We start from the raw sequence: 26,290 nt of genomic DNA on the forward strand, positions 1-26,290 counted from the left end.
ACCTATGCAACATTCATGGAAATGTCAAATCCAGCACACTAAATGTCTTTTTATTTCTTTACACTTTCTTGAGAGTTAAAAAAATCATGAGTCAGAGAAATGACGAGCCACGGTGTCTGTATAGCTGATATATGCATGAGCTACAGTCACTTACTGCACACTTACCCTTCATTTTCCAGAGAAGAATCATCTGAATGCCAAAATCAGATTATTGCAAAAGATTTCCTGATAAACCTGATAAATCCTGATAAATTTTACTCACTTGAGTATTACAAATTGTTTTAGAGAGGGTGTGTTCTACAGGAAGAAAATATTATTATATATTATAGTCCTTAAATACTTTTGATTTGTTGTTTTTGTATTTTTAGCCAATCCCCCTCAAGGTTCGGCATGTTATATGTTCTGAGCTGCTTTTCTGCTCACCACGGCTGTAAAGAGTGGTTATTTGAGTTACCGAAGCTGTCCTGTCAGCTTGAACCAGCCTTCAGTTCAGGTGAGTTGATTGAAGAATCAACTGACTGTGTCTTGTTGGATAGTTTTAAATGAGAAAGCATTAGATGATGGTGTAAAACAATAAACCGTTATCGTCATTAATAACATGACAGGAACGAACACTAGACAAAGATCAAGAAGAAGAACAGGATGCACTCTCATAGTCACAAACTGAAAATAATCATGTTAGTCAGAGAGATGACGAGATGAGACGCCATACAGTGCTCCGGTCACTCACTGCACACTTAACGAATAAACTCAGAATGGGGTGTACATGTGTTCTTAATAAAGTGGAAGGTTGATTTATGTTATCTAATTAATTATTCAAAATTAAAACTAGGAAAAGTGCAGCCAGTGTACTACAGAATATCTGGAATCTATAGTTTAACAGTGTAATTGTTTTTTTTATTTCATGGGTGGAAAGTTTATTTTCTCTAATAGATAAAGAAATGACAGAACATGTGAAATCTTGTGTCATGTGCTGAATATTTTAATTAATAAAATCTTAATGGGTCAGTGGGGTTGTTGTTTTTAACACTACGATGGACCATGACTGAATAATCTACAAGAAATAATGATTTTATTTACCAAAACAAATCAATAATCTAATTCATTAGCTAACCAATTACCTATCAATAGCTAACCAAAGTTAATAGTGAACTCGTTAATGTTAAAATTTAGTGTTTATTGATTTCAGGAAACAAAAAATGCGATTAAACTGTACAGTCATGTCATGCGCGTTCTCGGGAAGCACTTCCGGGTTTGCGTCGAGTGCGCGTTCTCGGCGAGCACTTCCGGTGCCGTTTCCTGTGTTTGTAAACTGTAGCTCGCGCTAGCTGATGTGGACGTTGCGATAAGGAGGCAGTTTTTTTTTAACCACATACCAAAAGACTTGAAGGTAATAAAAATAACGCGGCCATTTCCTTTTTATTAAAACATTTCGGTGCGTTTTACGATGTTTAGCATGTTACTTAAGTAATGCGTACATGCATTCTGAATGATTTTATATTTTCTAAAAGGATTTTGTTTTCGACAGGGAGTGGAGCGCTAACGGTACTTAGCACACCAGCTAACGATGTATGCTAAGCTAGCGTTGGCCTGGTTTAGTTAAATATCTGCCTACGTATCTGTTAGCATGCGTTAGCACCCAAAAGCGAGCTAGATTGTTGTTGTTGTTTTTTTTGTTTGTTTTTTTTAAATACATATTTGAACAGCTTTCATTGAATAAAATATTTTCTTTTGCATATTCTTTTTATATATTCTGTTAGCTAGCTAACTAATCAGGTAAAGCTAACCGTTTTAGCTGATCCTGAATTAGAAGTTGATTAGGTATTTACATTAGCAGAAAATTAAAAGATAAAGAATTATATTGATAGCCAGTGCGATCTGTAAAAAAAAACAACAACAAAAAAAAAACACCACCACTGGTTTGTAACGTGTCCAACGGATTTTTTCTGCAAAATATTTGAAAAATATGAAGAAATAAAGTTTCTTGTATAAGTGCCAGATAGAGGATGTGTAAAGGCGTCACGTGACATCGTGGCTGGACGATAATCTCGAAAATCTCATATCAATACTTCCCTGATTTATTTTTATCATGATCTGCTTTATCAAAACGGTTACGAACAACGTTATTCATAACTTTTTTTTTTGTTGTAAATCCTGCAGGATTTTAAAATATTGATGTAACTTTACACAAAATGTAATTTTATATATTGATAGTTTTTTTTAAGCGTCACAATCCAGTTTGTATTCAATGTATTATGGAATATGTGGTTAGAATTTGTTTTATTTTTTTTTACCAGTACTAGCTAGCTAACTTGTTAACCATTGATGGTTGTCATGGTAACGTTGAAAAGTTTTTCACAGGTTTACCTTTAAATAATAATAAAAAAAACTGTTACTGAAACCCCACTCCTGCTGACCTGTGTCTGTTTTAGCAAGTTTACTAACAGCTAGCTAACCAGATATTTACGTCCTCGTGTTTCTATTTTAATTTGACATTCATCCCTCCATCTGTATCCGTGTCTCTCTCTCTCTCATGTCTAGGACAGGACGAAAATTGGTGCCAGATGATAGCAGTGGGTGTGTCCTATTGTCTAGTGAATCATCCTGAGTGACAGCTCCTGGCCCCTCCCCTTGTCCCTGTCCTCTTCAGTGATGTCACACATACCAACCACCTCGGTCCGTGACCATATGAAATGGGTCAGTCTGTGCATGGTCCAAACCCACCTGCTTTTATTTATTTCCTCTTTTTTCCCATTCTTCATGGTTTTATTTCTCATCTTCATGTGTATGTGGACGTTTTTCACTGTATATCGTTGTACAGTTAATAACTGCTGTAATAGTGTGTGTGTGTGTGTGTGTGTGTGTTTGTAGGCGGGGCTGCTCGGATGTGAAGCTGTCCTCTCCAGCATGGCTCTGATGCAGGCCAGCACCATTTCCGCTCCAAAGAAGATGATGACATCACTGGCCCCACCCCCTGTTCCGGGTTCCACTCAGAGGGACCCGCAGGGACACATGGGCTTAACGGCGGCCATGACCTGCCCTCCACTGGTTAGCAGATTAAACATAACACATTACACAAACCAGGGGAAAGAGACCGTAACTACTGAACTGTACGTTTACCTGCTGAACTTTACCTGTGATTACTGAACATTACAGGCAACTACTGAATGTTATTCAGCTAACTTACTGAATGTTAATGGTTCCTGCTGTACATTTCCAATAACTATTAAACGTCCCTGGTTACTGCTGAAAATTATCCATAACTACTGACCTTTACCAGTAGATACTGTACTTGGCTGTTAGCTTCTGAACAGTACAGTTCATTCAGTATTATGTTGCATGTGACTACTGAATGTTACACGTGACTAATGTTTTGAATGTTAATGGTGTCCACTGAATGTCAGCGTTAACTACTTGACAGTTCTGTAAACTGCTGAACTTTACTGGTGACTGCTGAATGTTACCGGTGGGTATTTAAAGTTTCCTATGACTACTAAACATTTCCTATGGCTGCTGAACTTTGCCAGCCAGTGACTACTGGATGTTAATGATGACTCCTGAATTTTAATAATGACTTCTGAACATTAATGACTACTGAATGTTACTGGTGACTACTGAACCCTAATGATGACTCCTTCCTGAAAAATCACACCATACTGAAATTTTACGAAACAGGACACTATCACTACATCAGCCAATCAGAAGATTAAATATCTGTACATGTTCTTTATCCTTTGTTCTTTAATAGCTTTGATTTAAGTAACAAGCATTTAAATTGTGATTTTTTTTAAACTTTGGAATTAATAAATAATATGAAATTGTGAGCAGTATTTAAACACTGAGGCTTGCTTAATTGGTTCCAGAAGGCATTGTTAAACTGTGTGTGTGTGTGTGCGTGCGCGCAGCTTGTCCGTAAAGAAGGAGACTTTCACGCCCCCCGCCTGCTGGACGAGAAGGAAATGAGACCCAATGAGGACATGCAGCTGAAGAAGAAGAACAGGAAGTCGGGAACGCCCTGCAAAGTCAGAGAGCAGGAGGGGAAAGGAGGGAAGGTCAGTGCTGGGAGGCTTGTGTGTGTGTGTGTGGAGGTGGGTGGTGTTGGGGGGAGGGGGGTTGTGCATTCGTTTCATGCATTCCCAACACACACACACACACTTCCTTAGTCTAAGTTTGTGCATTTATTTCTAAAACATACAACAGTTGTATAACATCCTGGAGTGCTATTTTGAGCTTTTACTCTTGAAGTATTTGGTGTGTGTGTGTGTGTGTGTGTGTGCGCGTGTGCGCGCGTGCTGGCTCAGTGCATGCCATACTGCCCACATATTGTGTGTGTATGTGTGTGTGAGGGAGGGGGTGGTGAGTTTTGGTGTGGGGGAAGGGTAGGTGTTTCTCAGTAGAAAAGACAATGAACAGGACAAGAAGATTTAATGTTTTAATTTAAGAAGAGATGGTGTGTAGTTTAAAAAAAAAACACAAAAAAAACAAACTTTATTACTGTGAAGGGTAACCATAATTTTTTTTTATCATCAATATGCACTTTATTTGCTTCTTTTTAATGACAGCAGCTCGTGACTGTAGATTTCGGTGTTGCAGAACAACATTAATAATCACTCCTGACCCATGCTACAGGCTACTAGCTCGTGAATTCTTTGAGTAATCCTGTAATAGACAGTTTCTGTCTAGTAGAGTCATCAGTGCTGTAGCAGCTCGTTTTAGATGTTCCTTTGTTTGGCTGTGTTTGAGGTAAGATCATTACACCATGCTACTGGCAATGTTTCTGTGAAATATCCAGTCCAACTACATCTTAAAAACCATACAAAAGACCTGAAATGAATACAGACAATTGGGCATTGGACTCTGAGGCATTTCTTTTGTTTCTCAGCATTTGAAATACTCTTTTCACACTAGGGATGTGTGTGTGACACGGTGAGGGAATTTTCCCACCAGTTAAACCTCTGGTATACTTTCTTTTTGTTTTTGTTTTTTTATGTGTATGCTAGCATATGTGTACAATAGCGATGTAACGGTATTAAAATGTCATATCACGATTATTGTGAGCAAAACTATCGCGGTTATATCAGTATTACCACAGTATTGTTAACATGTGCTGAAAATGTACAAAAAGTACTGATACATACACTGAAATCATTTAAACTGGTTTTATATTTGCAAATCAACAAATAAAATTAGCAGCATAACGCTTGCTCGAGTGTCTGTGTCCCAAGTGTATGAGGAGTGAGTCGACGAGGAACCAGGTGCATCGGTGGGTTTGTCTACTGCAGCTCACTCTGTAAACAAGGGAATAGCAAATGCAGTGTAAAAATAAATAAATAATTAAATAATTAACTTACACACACATTATAAATGATCAAAATATGTTGGTTGGGTGACTAAACTACATAACGTTATGTGGCTCTCTGAAATTCTTGATTCTGGTCAATTCGCTGGTCAATTTCCTATTCGTGACCATCGTTAATAGCAATGCAGTACAACACAACACTGAACAATCCTGAAACTCATGTATCACATGCTCTCCTTTCATGCAAACACAACCGATGCCATTGTGCTTCTGTTATCGTTACCGATCGTATTGAAAATGAAATCGGAGGCCTTCAGTATTTGTACTGGATGATTGTTTTGAAGACTGCAGTGGATTATAAAATAATAAAGAACAGGTAAAATTTGTATCACTATTTCATGTCCCTGTAGTTATTTGAAAAGTCGTGTATTAGTGGTATGAATATGCATTATCCCTTTAAATGTCAGACTTATTTATTTGTTATTGTCTTGTTTGAACTTGTTCGTTTGTCTTGGCTCGAAGCCATGCAGTCGTTAGGAACTTTTTTCTGCGCGAAAGCTTGCGTTTATTCCAAGTGAGATAAGAAATTATTTCAAACCAATTCAGTATTTTGTGACCAACTATTTACTTTTCCTCATACTTTTCGCCAACTTGTGCATTGACAGGGAAGTTATCTTATGTTGCATTCATTATAAAGTGATGGGATGGTTGTCATGAAAATGACTCAGTAGATTGGACATGTTGCCCCGCTTTGCAGCGACTTTCTTCTGTAAAGCTCTGCAGCCAGGGTTACCATCTTCTATTAAGTTTCCCCTGAGCATTTTTTTAAAATCCAAAATATGAACACACTTTGGATTTGATCCTCTTGGAAGGTTGGAAAATCTCCAGAGCATCGTCACCGCTCTCTGCCATGTTTTGACGCGCAAAAAACACTAACCATTGGGGAATTTTATTGTGGTTTATCGTGAAACCGGTAACCGTTTCATCTCTAGTGCACAGTTGTACGCGTAACCTTTCAAGGTACGTGTGCATGTTTGTGTACACAAGCGGTCGACGCGTGCACGTTACGATAACTTGCACTGCCCCTCCTGGCCTACAGGAATCAGTACAGAGCAGTAAAGCAGGTCTTCTGGTGTGAAGGACGTCAACGAAGAAGAATCACAACAACACGAAGAACAACGCTTGTGCAATCTCTTGCCGCGATTAGTGCCTGTATACACATCCTTATACTCTTTAAGGCTACAATTATACAAACGCTTGTACTTTCTTGCAAGCACTAGCACCGATTTTAATTAATACACTGTTGTGAGAATGTTGCAAGATTTTAACAATACACAAACAATGTTTTGGAAGAAGAAAAATGTAGAAAGAATAGTTCTAGTGTTTGAAATATCCAGCTGTAGTCCGTAATGTCGGGGATTGGGCTGCTGAAGCTGAAAAGTGAATGAATTGGAGAAAAAAAAAAGTAAAAGTTAATCACTTTTTGAAAGCGGGTACTCACATTATTATGCTATTTAGGGATGTCACAATACCAAAAATCTAGTAGTCGGTACCGATGCCACCAAAAGTACACAATACTCGATACCAAAGTCGATACCACGGTGTGCTTTAAAAATTCTCCCCCCTCCGCCCCGAAGGAGCGGGGAGGGGGGGAAGGAGCGGGGAGGGGGGGAAGGAGCGAGGTGGGGAGAAGGAGCGAGGTGGGAGAAGGAGCGACAGGGGGGAGGGGGAGCGACAGGGGGGAGGGGGGAGAAGGAGCGACAGGGGGGGAGGGGGAGAAGGAGCGAGGTGGGGAGGGGGGAGAAGGAGCGACAGAGGGGAGGGGAAGAAGGAGCGACAGAGGGGAGGGGGGAGAAGGAACGAGGTGGGGAGGGGTATTTAATTATCAAACACTGTCTGACAATGAGTCTCCGGAGGTGCGCTCCTAAACACAGACACCTTATACTCTGAATGCAAGCATTAGTTTAAATTCACTGATGTGGTGGCAGGCCAAAAACGATTTATTAAAGCATGAACATTTGAATAATTATTAGTGACAGTAGCTAAATTTTGCTGACAGGACACGGTCTGAATGGCGATGCATGGTGGCCCATTCGGAGTTAGTTTATAACATCGCAGTGCATTAGCGTTGTTAACAAATAACTGGCCATTGCAAACATTACATGGAGCATAACGTTAGCTGGTTTCATGGCAACAATGCCAGCTGCCTCAAACAAATATAATATAGGGCCGTCTTTCAGGTGCTTCACCAAATTCCAGGTGTTTCCTCGCTTTGTTTGAATTGAACGATAGCATCGGTTGCACACCAGAAACCGATACTAGCTTTCCTCGAGTCGGGGCGGAGCTAAACTTGTTAAGCTACGCTAAACTTCTGTAGTTTTTCCCCATGTGCTTGTAGGCATTCTTCTTCTTCTTCACCACTTGTGGACCGACTAAAACACTTGCACGTATATACTGCCCCCATCAGGTCCGGAAGAATCGCAACCTCTGTATTTTCGATACTTTCGTTACAAACGGTACTAACACTACTGCAAAAAAACAAGTACCGTCACATTTTAAGAATGTTGGTACCGAGTATCGGTTCTTGTGACATCCCTAAAGCTATTGTATTATCATTATATGAGTGGCATAAAATGGTCTTAAAATCACAATAATGTTGTTTATCGAAATTATTTACGGGACATTATGTCGTTGCGAAAGAGTAGTTATCCTGACGGGATTAAATTAGTATTTAATAAAACACGTGTTAAACAGCTGATGTACATATAAACAGTACGGCTCTGCACAACCTGACCCTATGGACGAGCCTCCTGTACGATGACCTTTTTTATGTCTCCCAGGCTGTTGTGGTGGACGAGAACGGGAATTGTCCGCTTTCCAAAGTGCAGAAGAACTTCATCTGTGATCACTGCTACGGCGCCTTCAGAAGCGGCTATCATCTGAAACGACACATTCTCATTCACACCGGTACGACTCGTATTCGTTTCAGGAAAAAAAACATCAGCGGTCTCTGCCTAGTTTCACTTTATTAGTAGTGGTATTTATATTGTTTTACTTTGTTTTTTAGTAAAAAAAAAACAAAACAACAACAAAAAAAAAACACGTTGAATGTGAACTAATCAGCTTTTATTTATTTATTTTATTATTTTACTTTTTAAAATGTGACTTTTATTGATTGGTAAAAACAAAATGTACATCTTTTTCCCCCTTCTCTCTCTCGCTCGCTCACTCACCCAGGGGAGAAGCCATTTGCTTGTGCCATATGTGACATGAGGTTTATTCAGCGTTACCACTTGGAGAGACACAGCCTCACTCATACTGGTACGAGAAATCCCTCCTTACACTGTTTGTTTTTCCTAACTAAAATCAAGAGTTTCTAAGTCACAGCCTAATTTATTCATCCAAGAGACTTAACATTGAGAGGAACTGACATAATGTACTACATTGCCATCTGAAATTTGGTGAAAGATTATAAAAAGAAAGCAGCTATTATATGTTGTGTGTATTGATGAGTTGTTTATTTTTACATGTGGGTCTAATATTCTAATTTAGAGATCTCTGATATAAAAGGTCTAGTTTCTAATTTGGATAACATTATGTACAAGTACTTCACTAAACCCTATTTAGACCTCTACAGTAAAAAAAAAAAAAAAAAGTAAGTTGCTGTACAGGGTTTCTGAGATCGAGTGCAACGTATCATATCAATAATCAACTTAGTAACTTAGTTTTGTTGTTACAGCAGAAAGTGACAAAAATGTTGATTTTCTGCAGAAGTTGGTAGAACTTTTGGGGCAGCAAGTTAAAGTCTGTCCCATTCTACAAGGAAGCGTATGGACAAACTTGGCAAATGAGAAAATTCCATAATTCTGTTGAGCACACAGGACTTTCATGAGAATTTGAAAAACAAGTTGAGTAATATTATTTATCAAGTGAAAATTTAATATCGACTGTCAGTTTGAGTTTAGCAAATTGGACACAAGCGTCAAAATATTTAGATCCATTAAATTTCTACATATATTTGGTTATAAACATTGTTGAAGCTTTGTTGTTGTTGTTGTTGTTGTTGTTGTTGTTTACTTCCTGAGATAAGTATTTATCCTACCACAACTATCTCTTTTCTGACACTACTGGATTTAATTTTCTTAATTTTCTTTCATGTAGTAAGCACGTCAAACTGGCCAGTGCTCTTCTATACATGCTACTCATTTTACTTTAGTTTGTGCTAGTTCCCTCTAGCATGTACCTACAACACGTATATTATATGGGCTATAATATATTCTCATTTTTAACATGGAGCATTTACTATATATTGGACTAACCTAGCTTGATGAAATTTAAGTTATCTAATAAAAATTACTCTAAAATGCATATTTTCCTTATCAGTCTTACAAAAAAAACAAACATCTGAAAACTACATAATGACAAACCATAACCAAATTTTCAGTTTATCTTAAAAATTTATAGTATGAAGTACATTTAGACTAGTATTCAGACCTTTTTGTTATGACACTAAAAAGATCAATGTTTCTGTTGATCTTTCTTAAGATGTTTGCAACTTTTTTTTCTTTTCCTTTACAAACATTTACAAGTTTGACTCTGATATGGAAAGAAACACTTCTGTCTATAAAAATCCCCAAGACATGAAGTCAGACCAATTACTTTTAAACCTCAGAGACAGGATTATATCAAAATTTGGGGGAAGGGAACTGAAAAGTTCTGCAGTTTTGATGGTCTGGAAGAACATAGTGGCTTCCATGATTGTTTAAATGAAAGCAGTTCAGAACCATAGAGACTGTTCTGGAACCCAAACAACCGAGAAATTGGGGAAGAAGAGCTTCAGTCATGGAGGTGACCACAAACTTGATGGCTACTCTGAGCTGGAAGAACCGGCCAGGAAGGCATCCATCTCTGCAGCACATCACCAACAATGACTTTATAGTTGAGTGTTTAATTGGGATGTGACAGTGAGGAAATATTCCCACCTTTTAATTGATGCGTGACCGCGGTGGGCAAGTGATGTAATCGGTGTGCGGCCCCAACACCGGGAACACCATCTGTCACACCATTCCTAGTGGTTAACAAACATGGTAGTGGTAGCATCATATTGTGTTAGCTGGCTAGATTTTCCATCAGCAATAACTGTGAAGTTCCTCAGGATTGAGATGAAACCTGCTTAAGAGTGCTCAGTTGAAATGAAGGATAACCTTCCAAGTGATCAATGCCCTTAAGTTGCCCTGGCAGAGCCTCATAATAATGCTTCCCATAAAACCTGATGGAGCTTGAGTGGTTCTGCAAAGAACGTATTTCTAGATGAGTTCTTGGTTTAGAATATCCATAAATCCATCTTGGCTCGAGCTTGTAGTAGCATTCCAAAGAAAACTGCTATAATCAATGTTAAGGGTCCTCAATTCTGACTTAAAGGGTCTGAATACTTGTAATTGGAATAGGTTTTTAAAAAAAAAAAATCTTTTTTAATAAATGGGGGGGAAAGCTATTTGAAAGCCTGTCTGTTTTATTATGGAGTATATTCTGCAGATTAGGAATAAATAAATTTTAAAAAAAAAGGAAAAAGTGAAGGGGTCTGAGTTCATCCTGAATGCACTGTTAGATCGATGGTCTCCTAGTTGTGATGTTCCTCAGAAGAATTCAGCTAGGATTTTATATCTTTTAGGACGTATGATTTATATCTTGCTTTGTGCATTCAGGGGTGAAACCGTATGCTTGCACCATGTGTGACATGCGGTTTTTCCAACGTTACCACCTTCAGAGACACAGCCTCATACATACGGGTAATGACCCCTCTTATCCTAACCACTTGCCGTGTTTTACTGTTGCAGCTGGCTGCATCAAAGCACTTTACATCTTGTTATTCATTTTTGTAACCGGTGATTGGTCAGTACGCTTTACCATACATTTTTCTCACATTCTTTCTGCTTATCGCAGTGCATAACTTTCTGCAGTGTGCCTTTTTCCCATTGTCTGTTCCGCATGCTAGATGTCCGTCAGCATGGCTTCTGCTTTTTTTGAAAAGCGATCACTTGTCTATATTATTATGTGATTCATTCTAAATCTTTTTCCCCACCATAAACAAAAATTATTACTGTGCAGGAATCAGTGGTTGTGCCTGCAACCACTTTGTCTGCGAATATTTATGTTTCTGGGCCATTATTCTGCAGAGTATCCACAATATTCAAGAGTCCATTAATATTTTGTGTGGAACACATTTAGGGCAAATGTAAATAGCTGAAAGTGCTAATGCAATAAAGAGCGGGTGGGGTAATGCAAAACGGCAACACAATTTGTCCTTCCTTGTCCTTTCAAATAGCAGGTAACTTTCAATTAGTAAGAAAAGGCCATATAACTGAATACATTTTATCATTTATTAAAAAAAAACAACCTAGCTATTTAGTCTTGGCCAATTCCCACATGCCAGGCGACTCTCCTTTATCACAGCTACCAACCAGTGTGGGTGAGGGCTGTCCCATGCATTACGCACTCCGAGGAAAGAGCTCTCAGCCCATTTCTGCATGTGTGATTGGTTAATGTCACTGTGATTGATAGGGAAGAGAAAGAATATAAAACCACTCCCACCCAGAGAGTGGCCAGTTTTGCTCTCTTGGGCGCCTGGCCACAGATGGCTGTGGCATCATCAAGATTCGATCATGCTGTCTCCAGGTGATGGGGCGAACGCTTTTCTGTTATGCCACTCAGAAGCCCTGGTTTTGAATAATTTATTTATTTATTTATTTATTTTTTTATTTTTTTTTTAATCAATAATGGTCAAGAAGCCTCCTTGATGTGTTGTATCTTAAAATTGTAGTTGATAAAATACTTGGGTAGAAGGTACTGTATCATATGGCTACCTTGCGGGGATTGACCCTTTTGCTGGAATAGTGTGTAATTTTTTAAATGAGGCATGGTTTCAATAGAGTTATTGCTCTGTCTTTTTATATGGCTTCCTGGTGCATTGGGGAACATACCCGATGCATCAAGCTTTTACGAGAACCTCTCGGCACATCAGCTACAATGAAATGTGGTGCTGTATCTTGAATTCTCTGTAAATGACTGAAAGCACATACTTCAGAACAGTCTGTATTAATCTGTAAAGAAAATAGATGATAAAACACTCAGTTGGCTAACTTGTTACTGCTTACATGGACATAAAATGGCTAGTTGGGATTGTGGCTAGTTGGGATTGTGGTGAACTAATAAGTAGAAGTTTGTTATTGTAATTTGTTAATTCTAAAATTGGTGATTTTAAAAATGATTGAACAGACCTGACTTAACTTAAAAAAGAGAGGCACATATTCATCTGTTGAGGTATAAAATTTGTTATGAATTAGGAGTTCAATAACCACCTTGATTTGCTTTCTACAGAGGGTATATGTATGTTTAAGGTAAAGTCTATTTTGGTAGGTATCACTATGTTTATCTGTAACTTGTGACTTTGGTATGATAGAGTCAAATAGAATTGTATGACAGAGGGTTGGGTGGAACTTTAGATAGAGTTGGGTGTGATTTTTCATATCAATAATCAGGTGGGAATTGTGTGGTAGAGGGTCAGGCAGGATTTTTTTTGGAAAGGATCAAGTGATGTAACTTGGGTATGGTAAAGGGTCAGGTTGGACTTGGGTATGGTAAAGGACCAGGTGGGACTCGGGTATGGGAACAGGTAAGGTAGGACTTGGGTATGGTCAAAGGGAATGTTATAAGGTCAAATGGTACTTTGGTATGATAGTCATGTGGGATTTGTGTATGGTATAGGGTGAAGTGGCTAGAGACCAACCATTTACTAGTGTCAAAGTTAAGGAAAATGTACAAATTAGACTCTCAGAGCAGCATCTTGCCCAATAACTGTTCACACACAAATGTTGCAAATATTGTGGATACCTCCTGTCTGTTCTGCCCATGTATAAAGCACTGCCGAAAAGCATTATGTTTGACCTTGATGGCTGTACAACTGACATGGAACCCTACAGTTGTAGGAACCTGCAAATTGCATATGTGTTAGATGAAATGGGATTAAATGTGTTTTGATCCTGACTGGGAGCTAATCATTTGCTCTGTGCATTTAGGGGTGAAGCCCTACGCTTGCTCCATGTGTGACAGGCGTTTTTTCCAACGCTACCACCTGCAGAGACACAGCCTCACTCATACGGGTATGGGTCGTCTCTCCTTACAAATTTGCCCTGTTACACCTGGCTACCCTTATGTGCAATTTAGCACTGTTGCCAACTTTTTTTCCTTTTAGAAGTGTTAGGCTATTTTTCCGCCTCAGCATTTGAAACCTATAAAACCCATAAGGTTTTCAAGATTTCAAATCGTTGGGCTTTTGTCATATTTTTTGCCAAAAAAAACAACAAGTTCCCATCAATTAGACGCTTGGACGTTAATCAAGCTCTTATAGGTTGGAAGTTGACACACAGTGCTGAACTCCAGTCTGAATTGCACATCTATTTCTCCACAGTAAAAATTATCGGTTTGATCTTCGACTTAACAGAGTTGGCAACAGTGCATTCAAGCCTCAGCTTCATTTGTCACAGTTTGTTTGGTGTACCACACCGTCGATGTTTTGGCTGCAACAAACTCGAGTATGAGTGTGGTGACTTGAAAATAGGTTGTGGGGAGGGTTGTTAAACACATAACTGTACTTTAACTGTAGTTGCACTGACTGCCGAATCTTGACATAATGGTACTCTGTATGTTTAGGGGTGAAGCCGTATGCTTGTTCCATGTGTGACATGAAGTTTTTTCAGCGTTACCACCTGCAGAGACACAGCCTAACCCATACGGGTATGGGTCGTCTCTCCTTACAGATATGCCCTGTTATCACCTGCTTACGTTTTTGTGCAATTTAGCACTGTTGCCAACTTTTTTTCCTTTCAAGTGTGTTAGGATATTTTTCCACCTCAGCCGTTGACCGTGAACAGGACCTGACAGGTTTGAAAATATATAACCTAAGAAAGCCTACAAGGCCTTCAAGATTTCAGTCATTGGTACAAAGTTTTGAAGTTGAGAATGACTTTTTCTTATAAATGAATGTAAATCGTTTGTCATACTGTGCGCAGCAAAAAACACAAGTTCCCATCGAATAAACACTTGGAAGTTAATCAAGCTTTTATAGGTTGGAAGTTGACACACAGTGCTAAACTCCAGTCTGAATTGCACATCTGTTTCTCCACAGTGAAAATTATCAGTTTGATCTTCGACTTAACAGAGTTGGCAACAATGCATTCAAGTCTCAGCTTCATTTATCACAGTTTGTTTGGTACCATTGATGTTTTGGTTGCAACAAACTCGAGTTTGAAGGTGTTGACTTGAAAATAGTTCGTTTGGAAGGGTGTTAAATACGTTTTGTACTTTAACTGTAGTTTCACTGCCAAATCTTGACATAACGGTACTCTGTATGTTTAGGGGTGAAGCCGTATGCTTGTTCCATGTGTGACATGAAGTTTTTTCAGCGTTACCACCTGCAGAGACACAGCCTAACCCATACGGGTATGTGTCTTTGCAACCTGACCGTTTTACTGAATTTCTTAACCACTTTCCCGAGACCTTAGAATGGGACTGATTAAGTGCATGCGTTTAGTAATTGCAGTTAAGAAATTGATTTTAATCTAGATTCCTTTGATGCTGGAATTTAAAACTGGTTCCACCCCAGCTGGACAAACGTTCCCATGATTTTAAAATAAATAAATAAATAAAAACTTAAAATGGTCTCTCATGTTTGCCTAGAGAGTGACCATGAACTGAAAGTAAAAAAAAAAAATTCCATGCTAATACAATGATACTCTATTTAGGGGTGAAGCCATATGCTTGCTCCATGTGCCATATGAGGTTTTTTCAGCGTTGTCACCTTCAACGACACACTCTCACCCACACGGGTACGTGTCAATTTCCTGTGCCAAAACATATCGCTTGCTAAACATTTACCAAAACCACATGTCTGATCATGCCAATTTTTGTGGTGGTTTTTTTCCCATTAATATTTTGATTTGGTCAGTATTCTCGATTTCATTCTCCTCCTCCTTTCAGTTTTTGGTGTTTGATAGTTTATGTACGACCCATAAACTTATTATTATTATTATTATTTGTTAATGCATCTAAAATCTGTATGCATCATTCCTAGTTAGTGATGAGAGGTAGAGATGTGTCAAACATTTGTAAAGCTATAGTTTCAAGCTTAGACAGAAGTAACATTCTTGGTGAATATTGAAATCGCGTATTCTAATATTAGTACTCTACGTTTAGGGGTGAAGCCATTTGCTTGCACCATGTGTGATATGAGATTTTTTCAACGCTACCACCTCCAGAGACACAGCATCACCCATACGGGTATGTCTTGTCTCTTTGTACTCAATCGACTCCAATGCAAGTGACCTTTTTAAAATAGCATTTAATTATAAAAATTTAATTACAAAATAATGCTCACACAGGAATGATCATGGCTTCTTGAAAGAATTGTAGGTTTTGTTCCATGCTTTGTATATTCTTGCATATGTTGTCTTCATGCATGGGATTTCTAATATCTAGGGCTAGAAATGAGTAGTTTTAAACTTTATAGGGAAAACTTTTGATTGTGTTCTCTATTAAATATACTCGTACACAATACTTCTAAAACTGTCACATGCACTCATTCATATTCATACTTTATATATACTAAATATAGCTGTTATTTTACAACACAAATTTAATTTATTTATTTTCCAAATTTTATATTATACCACTTTGTGCATATATACGTAAGCTATGTTAATGGTTTCTTCATTTTAGGTTTTAGTACAGCAACAAAATAAAATAAGATCTAATGGATTTTTTTTTCTTTTACTTTTTTTTGTTCATTTGGTGCCTTTTTCAAAAAATTTCAATTTGTGTCGTAGGTTTTTAAAATGCAAAAAGTAGCTTTGGAAAAATACACCAACAACTAAACTTACTCAGATTAAATGATCATACATTGTTGTGTACCAAAATTTTGAAAGAACAGAATAAAAATTTGTCAAAATTCTGGTGATTCTAAAAATTAACTATTAAGAGCTTGTTTTAAATTCTGAGGAAATGAACATTTTGAAAACTGACCACTATGAAACTATATAAGTGAGCTGTTGTAAATGATTTGGCGTATGTTTTTGTTTCGACATAGTGAATGCACATGACTAATAATTTGCTCTGTGCATTTAGGAGTGAAGCCTTACGCTTGTTCCATGTGTGACATGCGTTTTTTCCACCGTTACCATCTGCAGAGACACAGCCTCACTCACACGGGTATGTGTCTTTCTACCTTAACCCACTATTATATAGAAATAAACCGCACACATGGGACCTGAGCACTGTTGCCAACTTCTGTAAGCAAAATTTAACCCAAAAAACCCCTGATTGAATGAAGAATTGATAAAGGCTTAATTCAGTTTCTGATTCTTGTCGAATGTTATTGTTCTAGATTACACACATTACTTTTATACATACTCGTGTGCTAGATTGCGTATAATTAAAACGTTGTAGCAGTCTTGTACTTCGTATACTAATAACATTATGCAGGTATATTTCCACCTACTTAGCATTCTAAACGTACTAGTATAACTACATAATAAATAAAGTCTAAAAACTGAATTAACAATGTAAGTGTAATATTTACGTATTATACTACAAGTATACTTATGTAGTTATACCTATACTGTACATTTTGTAATACATAAAGATTTATGTAATTACCTTTTATAGTCATCTTATCATGTTATATTTTTACATACCTACTATACTTGTCTAGTTAGACTGTTTGTATATTCACGTATCCTGCTTGCATAATTATACAGTTAACTATATTTACCAGACTATTATATCCATTATACTTGTCTAATGATGCTGCTTATACCACATTAACGGAACGGAAATACTACACTGTATACTGTATTCTACTTATGGTATAATACATTTCACGCTATATTTATCTGTGCTAATTTTATTTTAAGCATGTTTACTTATTACTTATATAATTTTTAGAATGTGTTGTCCTTTTATGTTTATTTTTAAGCTATACTATTTGCGCTGCATTTACCTTCATATTCTGCACATCATCGTTCTCAATGAAGTATTAAAGATGGAAGGATAATAAAGAATATAGAAATGTTGATTACCATCTAAGTTGGCAACACTGTTATGAATATCAGCATGCTTAATCAAACCCTAAATGCGCCACACTACTCTTGCTGTATTTTATAATTTTAAGTATTTTTATGTCCATAATGCCGATGTTTAGTTTGAATACATCTTGTATATTTAGCCAAGATTAATTATGCCCCAGCTGTAGTAATATTCATCGTTTACGGCAACCATATAAGGAATAAGAATAAACAAAAGCAGCCGTTGTTTTACTCAATCTATGATTGTACTTAGGCATGTGCCAATTTTTAAACATTTTCCCAACATATTTTATATAGATTTTTACTGTAATTTCCTAACATTTTATCCCAAAGTTACATTTTCCCTTTATGCTTTATTGGGGTGGGATCAATTAAATGGTTGAAGATGGCTTGCTCTAAAGTGATAGCTTTTACATTGAACCTTGTTTTTAAATTAAGATACTATGAAAGTGAATTTGAAAATGTAGCATTTATTTTTCATAGATTTCATAATGTTCTCAAAATATGGTGGTAATTTACTAAGTTAGTTTCAAACATAATGTAACAGAAAATGTTAAAGCTTATTGCAAAACTTTCTAATTAAACCACAAATCTAATTTTATTGCATGCGTTAAATCACGGTGTCGTATAACAGTTTATCGACATATGCCTAAATAAAACCATATTATCCATTTATTAAGTGCTTTCCTTCATTAAATAAAAAAAAAAACTTTTATCACCAAAGTCCTTTATAGATGCATTAGTTTGCTGATTTGTAGCTAACTAACATTTCTAGCTACTTATTAAACGTATTATTATAGCTAGTGTCAGTGTGCTAGGCCAATGATAAGGCTAATACGATTGTTTTTTTGTTGTTGTTTTTTTGCACTTAGGGGTGAAGCCCTATGCTTGTAACATGTGTGACATGCGTTTTTTCCAACGCTACCACCTGCAGAGACACAGCCTCACCCATACGGGTAGGTTTTGTCTCTTTCTACCACTTGCGCATGACCGAGATTTAAACTCAACACAGCAAACTCGAGTTTGTAGTCACTACAGAGCCATATTCCCGTGCAAATATACCAAATTCATTCATAAAAATGTGTAATAAGTACTATTATAGCGACATTTCAGCACAACTCTCCATAATCCTAGCCGTAGTTTGTTGGGAGTTTCTGTCGGAGCATAATTCCATTTGAACCGGGCTTTGGGCTTATTTTTCTTTCATTCATCCTTTAGTTATACATTTTGCCAGGTACAATCACCCACATTTAAGCAGTTAACCAGTCAAGAGCTTCACCAAACAAAACTTGGCAGGATCAGGAAAACATTTTAGCATTTTTTTTGGAATCATGTTTGTCTTTACCTTTTAAGTAAATCTATTTTAACTTATTTTCACTGAACATTTGAACATGTTTGAAAATAGTGATTTTAAGCAACATTGTTTGATGCAAAAGTCCCTGTTACATTAATTAAATGAATTAAAAACTATGTACAACATTGTGATGATTTTGTTCACCGTGATAAGGATATAATTCCATTTGAAGCGTATAATTTCAGCACATGCCGAGTTTAGATTGTGTACGTAGAAAGGACGGGGTAAATGTGAATGATTGGTGCTCTGTGTATTCAGGGGTGAAGCCGTACGCTTGCTCGATGTGCGACATGAGGTTTTTTCAACGTTACCACCTCCAGAGACACAGCCTCACTCATACGGGTATGTGCCCCTCATCGACCTGCAAGCAAACTTAGCCTTCATGTACTTCCTGTTTGAATTTCTGCTATGGTGATAAGTCTAGGAGTGTCGTGATTTGTGCGTTGCTATGCAAAGTAATACGACACCATAACAGATTTGTACAGCCGTGGTGGCGTGAGTCACACTCCTGCACGTTTCTCTATCTGTAGTTTCGGATATCCTGTGGCTTGGTGGAAGTTCTATCTAGTATCATGTCACTCTTGTAATGAAAATCATTATCAAGTTGCTTTTAATATTAGTGAAAGTGACCGAGGTTGGGACGCCCTTATGAGTAATACGTTTTTTCGATATCAGATTGGTAGAGCATGTTTGGTTGTTTGCTACGCCGTTGTGAGGAAATAAACCATACTCTAATAATAGACTATGAAAAGTCACCTCTGAAGAATTTTATCTTATAGAAACTACTATCAGGTTTTTCTCCAACAGCAGACATCTCTCCTGCTTGTCATTTGTTATACGATCACCGATCATGAGTGATGTTTAGTCTGATGCTTTTGTTCTGATAGAGGCACATTTCTTGCCCTGATGCATTTCTGCTTCTGGTTCCGGTCACCGTAGTACAATTCGACTTCACAGCGAAGAAGCAAACCAGGACGCTATATTAATACACTTCGATAGAGCAAGTGTGCGACTTGTGTGTGCTGATGTGAATCCTTAACAAACCAAGGCTAAAAACCTTCCCACTATGTGCGGAAAGACAGAACTCGCTTTCGCGCCATTTTCAAGCTCCATGCGTTTGAGCTACGCAGTGGAGATGTCCGTCTTTTGTTCGCAACAAGCTAGCCAGCTAACTGTGATGAGCTTGTATGTACAGTATAATATTTAAAACTGTTTTTGACATCACTTGCAGAACTCGGGATTGAGGAGACCAGCATGTGTAGGAATTCTGAGTTGAAGGAGTGTTTTCTTTGGCTTTTCCTAGTCGGAGCTGCAAGTTTCCTCATCCAATAATAAGACTGGTTTATATTTAATACGTGACCGTTATGCGTAGGTTACTATTTTACCGTTTCATTAACAGGTAATGTGCAAGTATTTGGAATAACACCGTGTATGGATTAATGCAAGCGCAAAGAATGACATGGTGTAGTATTGTTATAATAGAAATAACTAATATACTAAAACTCCATAAAAGGTAAAGCGCACAGGCAGCTGGGGGCACAAAATGAACAATCAGGGTGAAGACTGAAAAACTGAAGTGGAGGTTATTTAGACACTTTTATGACAATAAATATATTTAATAATAATAACAATAAGTGACTGCTAAATCCTGCGTCAGCTGAGGTGTTTGTTTACGGCTCTGCACAGACAGACAGGCCCAACCTCCGTTTATACACCGCCATTTATTTTATCATAACTGAATGATTCGTTTTATTTGTCTTAATTAAGGGTGCGTGTCGGCTCACTTTCTTTATTTTATATGTTCTTTAATTAGACAGTAAAATAAAGCGACTGGTTTTTGCTGAATGTTCTGGATGGAGCTCCAAACGAGTGAACTAGCATGAGGATGTGTTTCTGATCGAGACTCCAAAGCTCTTCTAGAAGTCACTCTGGATAAGGGTGTCGGCTAAATGCCGTAAACGTAAACAATTTTTAACTCTACAGTATGTTCCAGATATAAAAGTGCATTAATCCGTGCAGATTATGTGATTGGAAGTTGATCAGGTTGAGGTTTACGTTAGTTAAATTTACACGCACTCAGGAGCACTAGTAGGATACGAACGTTTTTCAGAATTTACAGGATTTTCAGGATTTCTTGCGCGAACGCTCGTACGAACTATTTACGACTAAATCCGTTTGTATCCAGCTTGATGAATGAGGATCATCAGGCATTTTCACAACAAAACTGGCCAAATGAAGCTGAGGATAAAACGTGTTTGAGCTTGGGTGCAATACTCACTCGGGAAAGTTGTAGCACTTTTTATTATTATTAATTTTTTTTTTTTAAATAATGAATCTAATCTCTAGCTGTATTTTCACCTCACGGCCGTTTCAGAACCACTAATATGAGCGTCAGTGTCAGTTCGGAGGTGATCAGTGTGCTGGTTTAGAGGTGATCAGTGTGCTGGTGTGTTTCCAATGCTGAGTGTGTCTGAGACTTGGTGCTCTGTGCGTTTAGGGGTGAAGCCGTACGCTTGCTCCATGTGTGACATGAGATTTTTCCAGCGTTACCACTTGGAAAGACACAGCCTCACTCACACGGGTATGTGTTCTTCCCCACTCCGTTTAAAAAACAAAACAAAAAAAACTAACAAAAAAGACAAATTCTTCTCATTTCATTCAACTTTATAAAGTGCACGGTGGCTGTAGGGTTGTGTTTATCAGTAAAACTTAGTAAATAAATAAACACAGCATAGAGGTGGTGTATAGAAGAAAATACAACGCTGTATATAAAAGCTGTAGAATATTGAATAAAACACCTAATAAACCACCACCAGTTTTTGAAAGATAAAACTGAATTACATTTTTGAATAAACAATAATTAACCCATAACCAAAAATATTATATAAAGTTCTTTATTTGTATAAATAATTATCTACATATTTTGTTACCTTTTTGGAGCATTATTATTGACCTAATAAAATAATTACACCTAGGGTACATTTTAAATTCTATATAATTGTTGAATCAGTAATTATACAGAAATGTAACATATTTGTGATTTTATGTCTAATTCATATTCATACATAAATTGTTTTATATAAATATCCACTGATGATCCACTACTATTTACTGATTATTTATTTATTGTTCAGGCTTTGCTGTTGACCTTTTAACGCTTCTATTTAATATTTTATTATTCATTTTTACGTTTTCGGTTATTTCATGAAGCTCTTTTTACCGTTGCAAATTTAAGACTTGGATCACACCAATCGCAGTAAAGCACTAAATCTGCCACAATGTGCCTTTTATCACTTAAAATCACGTTTTAATGTTTAATCTCAGCCTTCACTACAAACTCGAGTTTGTATAAAGTCATTTTGTGTTTCACTTTTATCCCTTTATAATGATTTACCCCTTTATAATACACACACCCTTTATAATGATTTACCCCTTTATAATACACACACCCTTTATAATGATTTACCCCTTTATAATACACACCCTGTTTATAATACACACCCCCTTATAATGATTTACCCCTTTAGAATACACACCCCCTTATAATGATTTACCCCTTTATAATGATTTACCCCTTTATAATACACACCCCCTTTATAATACACACCCCCTTTATAATGATTTACCCCTTTATAATACACACCCCCTTTATAATACACACCCCCTTTATAATGATTTACCATTTATAATACACACCCCCTTTATAACTGTGATGCTGTAGAGTGTAATGAGGGGTAATTACTTAGATTATAAGTTTTTCTATTGAAATTGTGATGATGGTGGTAGTGATGACGGTAAAAAAATATATGTTTTTTGCATGTGTGCGTGTGTACTTTGTGTGTGTTCAGGTGAGAAGCCGTTTGCATGTGATATGTGTGACATGCGCTTCATCCAGAGATATCACCTGGAGAGACACAAGCGCGTTCACAGCGGAGAGAAACCGTATCAGTGTGAGCGATGCCAACAGGTAAACCACCATCCACGTACATACGAACATCATAAAATTATACATTATTAAATAATAATAATTATTATTATTATTAGCGTGCTATTGAGTGTCTAATAGTCAGGGACGTATGTACATAAAGCATATAACTTTTTATGTTTTTAATTACATCATTTGAGATATTTATGCAATAACAACTTATTTATTGTTTACTGATTATACAGTACATCTCCTGACGTGAGCAGAATGAAGTCCTAAATCACAGATTCAACATTAGTGGCCTATTAATTAGAATAAAAAATAAATAAATCTGATTTATTTTTATATTATTACCAGGGCAATATTTGTTAGGTGCTACTCCTGCTAAATCCATTAAATTTAATTATACTTGTGGTTGTTTTAGGATTTTTAGTTTTTTAGGTAAAAACATGGCGACGTTGTGAAGGTAGGATTACTCTAAAGGCCGGGTGATACGACGATGTGATGTGATAAACTGTGACTGTGTTTTAGTTTAAAGACAGTCTTTGTCCATGTTCAGAATTTTTAAGAAGAAGCTATTTTAGCTGCTGAATTTGATTTGTGTGGCTGATAAGCACGTAGACATTAACGCAGTGATGAGAATCTGTTTGGTCAGGGTTCAGGAGAAAAACGGACATGCTGAAACATGCTGTTTCTTTTCTTTCACCTGCTTCCTTTGAAGATTTTGACCTGGGTCTTGAATGCATTCGTGTCTCCGGTAAACAAAAACACTCTTTTGTAGGGGTGCAACTAATTATTATTTTGATCAACGATTAGTCCTTCGAGTGATCAATTAGTTGGGTTAAAAGGCCAGTTTTTATTTTCTATATTTTTTCTAGAAATTAAATACAGTAAAAAATGACGTGAAGTGAAGTCTGTTATTTTCATCTATCAGCACGGCCTGGAGCGTGTTCTATACCACTTATGCCAGTGGTTACAGCGTTTAATTTATTAACGAATCTCACGTCGCAGATTATAGTTTAAATATATTCATAGACAAGTTAGTTCCTGTTCTCACCGACACTATAGCCGTGATAAGCGATCCTAAGCCCTCACCAGTATCTCCTTTTCTCTCTCTCCCTTCTCTTTCTTAAAAAACGCAGCGTCTTCCTAGTTCCCTAAACCTGTCCGTCCTGAAGACCTTCCCGTGTTGGGAAACTTTCATTGATGCAAAGCGCTTACAACTGATACTCCGTCTAGAAACGTTAAATAAATGTCTCCTAATATAAAATAAAAAATTCACCACATGAACAATGATATATTACTTTCTTTTATTTTATTTTTTAAATTTTATTTGTTTATTTTTTAATGCAACAGTTACTACTGACAATAATACTTCTTTGTACTTCTACTCTCTTGTGTCTACTGCTGCTAATATTAGCACTACCACAACTGCTACTTATCATACTACTTCTACTACTGCTATGGGCTCTGTGTCATGTTCTCTTCCTTATTAGTGCCAGCCAAAATACAAACTCGTGTTAGTGATAAATCCTGCCTTGATTCAATCTGGTAAATTAGTGTGATGAGTCATACAGTTAAACCAGACAGTGAATAATGACTTGGTGGCTGAATGCTGTAAATGAATGTGAAACAGGACACACACACGCACACCTTTTTTTTCTTCTTCCCCCTCCAGAATTTCTCAAGAACGGACCGGCTGCTCAGACACAGACGGCTGTGCCAGGGAAGGGGTGTGGCTAAAGTGGAGGCTACGCCCTGCTGTGAGCCCCGCCCATTTTCTCAAGACCCACTCCCGGCTCCGCCTCCAGCTCCACCTAACACCTGGAGTCGACTCGCAGTCTGACATTCCATCGCGTCGACCAGTATGGAAACGGAAATAACCTCGAACATGCTCCTGGCTCTCTGACTGTGGCAGAGGAAAAAATCAAAAACCAGACTGATGTTTCAGAAGGAGAAAAGAGAGAGAATGAAACGCTTCTTTACATTATTTGTGCTATCGATTATTTGAAGAGAGGGACCTGTTTTGGGTTTTTTTGTTTGTTTGTTTTTTTAAAATATGTTTAAACAATGTATTCACTTTTTTTTTTTTTTTTATTTTTTTTTTTTTTTTTAAACTGCCTTTCAGCCATTTTGTTGTTTTGTGGCTGACGACAAGAAAAGTGACTCGATGGATGAGATCACAGAGAACAGAAAACTTTTCGCAAATCTGTCTGAGGTTTTGGCTCTACGCGATTCGTCAAGGAGTGAACAAATTAAAGTGTTGACGAATGTGCGATGTGAGCTGCGTTTCGTCTCCAGCTTTACAGAGCTGAGGATTTAGGACAATTTTTTTTTCCTCCAGATTTCATACGTTCGTATTGTTATTCCTCTCCAATTTAGCCGCTCACGCTCAATTATCAGTGCTGTGTGTGTGTGTATGTAAATAACTGCGTTAACCGAGTTTTTACTGTAACAGTCCACTCCACATACACACTCACTTTACTGCTACGTAACGTGCTAGTTAGCGATAACGCCTGATTGTAAATTGTGGGCGAAGTGAAACGTCTTCAGAAAAGAATTTCTGAAGTGAAGGTCAGAAATTCTTTGCTAATCAATGCTAGTCAACTGATACTGGGGCCAGGGAGTGTTTTGTTTATTTTTTATTTTTTTGAGCAACTCTGCACTTCCTTCCTTCCATCATCGGATCGCTGGCTAAAAAATAAAAATACATTTTACTCCCTACTCATTTCAGTTTATTAACTATTCAAAAAACGAAACAAACAAAGCCGGTTTCCATTTATTCAGCAATAATACTGATTAATAATATACTCGCAATCCTGATCAAGAAGCTGAGTTTGTCATGCTGTTGCCATAGCGATCCAGTAACACCCCTGACCTCAATTCCAGTCCTGCTTCTTTCTAGTGCTGGAACCAAACTGATATTGCGGCCAGATGTTCCGGGGTTGAAACGGTGGTACGGTTCCACGTCGGCCACAGAGTCTGCGTCAAAGCCGTCGTCGAGACTCAAAACCGCTTTTGTCCAAATACACAACTTCCCTCTGTATGAAATACTTTGGCTTCATCACTATAACTCTATCTTGCTTACTGGATATTGTGCTGAAAGATGTACAGACTACGCATCCCATCACACATCTCTTCACAGACTGACGGCGGAACCCAGAAAGACTCGGTGAAAACGTCGTGAAGCAGAAAGACTGAAGGTTCATGACATCATTATTATATTATATTATTATTATTCAGAAATTATTTACATCTCTGTATCACCCTTTTAATCACAGTTTGTACCTTGTTTTGTTTAGTTTTTGTCTGTTTTGTGTACATGTTGGTCAATATTAACACACTGATAACACGCAGTCCTTCCTGATGATCTGGCAACCCGGCGCCAAGTGAGGATGGAGCGGGGACTACAGTAGGCTTGTGCCAATGTTTTGATTAAAAAAAAAAATAGAAAGACTTTTTTTACACATTGAAATAATCTGAAGGTGTGAGTGAGTGGATTATGAGACTGTCCTCTTGAAAATACTCTCCATAAACCCATGATAACAATACCTTGTTAAATATCGTGATGTATG

General features: G+C 37.4%; 2 protein-coding genes across 17 annotated transcripts in view; one reads left to right on the forward strand and one right to left on the reverse strand.

Annotated features, from left to right (window-relative positions):
• Positions 1-26,290, reverse strand: part of LOC108255073 (G-protein coupled receptor 182) — a 130,175-nt gene that overhangs the window by 96,573 nt on the left and 7,312 nt on the right. The gene's annotated exons all lie outside the window — the stretch shown is intronic.
• The window catches only part of znf740a (zinc finger protein 740a), a 25,699-nt gene continuing 668 nt past the window's right edge, over positions 1,260-26,290 (forward strand). Inside the window, exons 1-18 of one of the 15 annotated variants that reach the window (XM_017450442.3) lie at positions 1,260-1,390; positions 2,542-2,697; positions 2,872-3,048; positions 3,906-4,052; positions 8,140-8,266; positions 8,537-8,620; positions 11,005-11,088; positions 13,375-13,458; positions 14,009-14,092; positions 14,714-14,797; positions 15,100-15,183; positions 15,551-15,634; positions 16,478-16,561; positions 18,309-18,392; positions 19,049-19,132; positions 21,288-21,371; positions 22,639-22,757; positions 24,394-26,290. The exon at positions 24,394-26,290 is cut by the window's right edge and continues 668 nt beyond it. In XM_017450442.3, the coding sequence (XP_017305931.1) occupies positions 2,653-2,697; positions 2,872-3,048; positions 3,906-4,052; positions 8,140-8,266; positions 8,537-8,620; positions 11,005-11,088; positions 13,375-13,458; positions 14,009-14,092; positions 14,714-14,797; positions 15,100-15,183; positions 15,551-15,634; positions 16,478-16,561; positions 18,309-18,392; positions 19,049-19,132; positions 21,288-21,371; positions 22,639-22,757; positions 24,394-24,561 (1,707 nt within the window). In that variant the 5' untranslated portion in view covers positions 1,260-1,390; positions 2,542-2,652 and the 3' untranslated portion in view covers positions 24,562-26,290. The remainder of the gene's footprint in view (positions 1,391-2,541; positions 2,698-2,871; positions 3,049-3,905; positions 4,053-8,139; positions 8,267-8,536; positions 8,621-11,004; positions 11,089-13,374; positions 13,459-14,008; positions 14,093-14,713; positions 14,798-15,099; positions 15,184-15,550; positions 15,635-16,477; positions 16,562-18,308; positions 18,393-19,048; positions 19,133-21,287; positions 21,372-22,638; positions 22,758-24,393) is intronic. The other 14 variants (XM_017450446.3, XM_017450447.3, XM_017450443.3 and 11 more) reach the window with 14 other exon arrangements.

Source organism: Ictalurus punctatus, chromosome 21 (genome assembly GCF_001660625.3).
Source record: "Ictalurus punctatus breed USDA103 chromosome 21, Coco_2.0, whole genome shotgun sequence".
NCBI classification, from domain to species: Eukaryota; Metazoa; Chordata; class Actinopteri; order Siluriformes; family Ictaluridae; genus Ictalurus; species Ictalurus punctatus.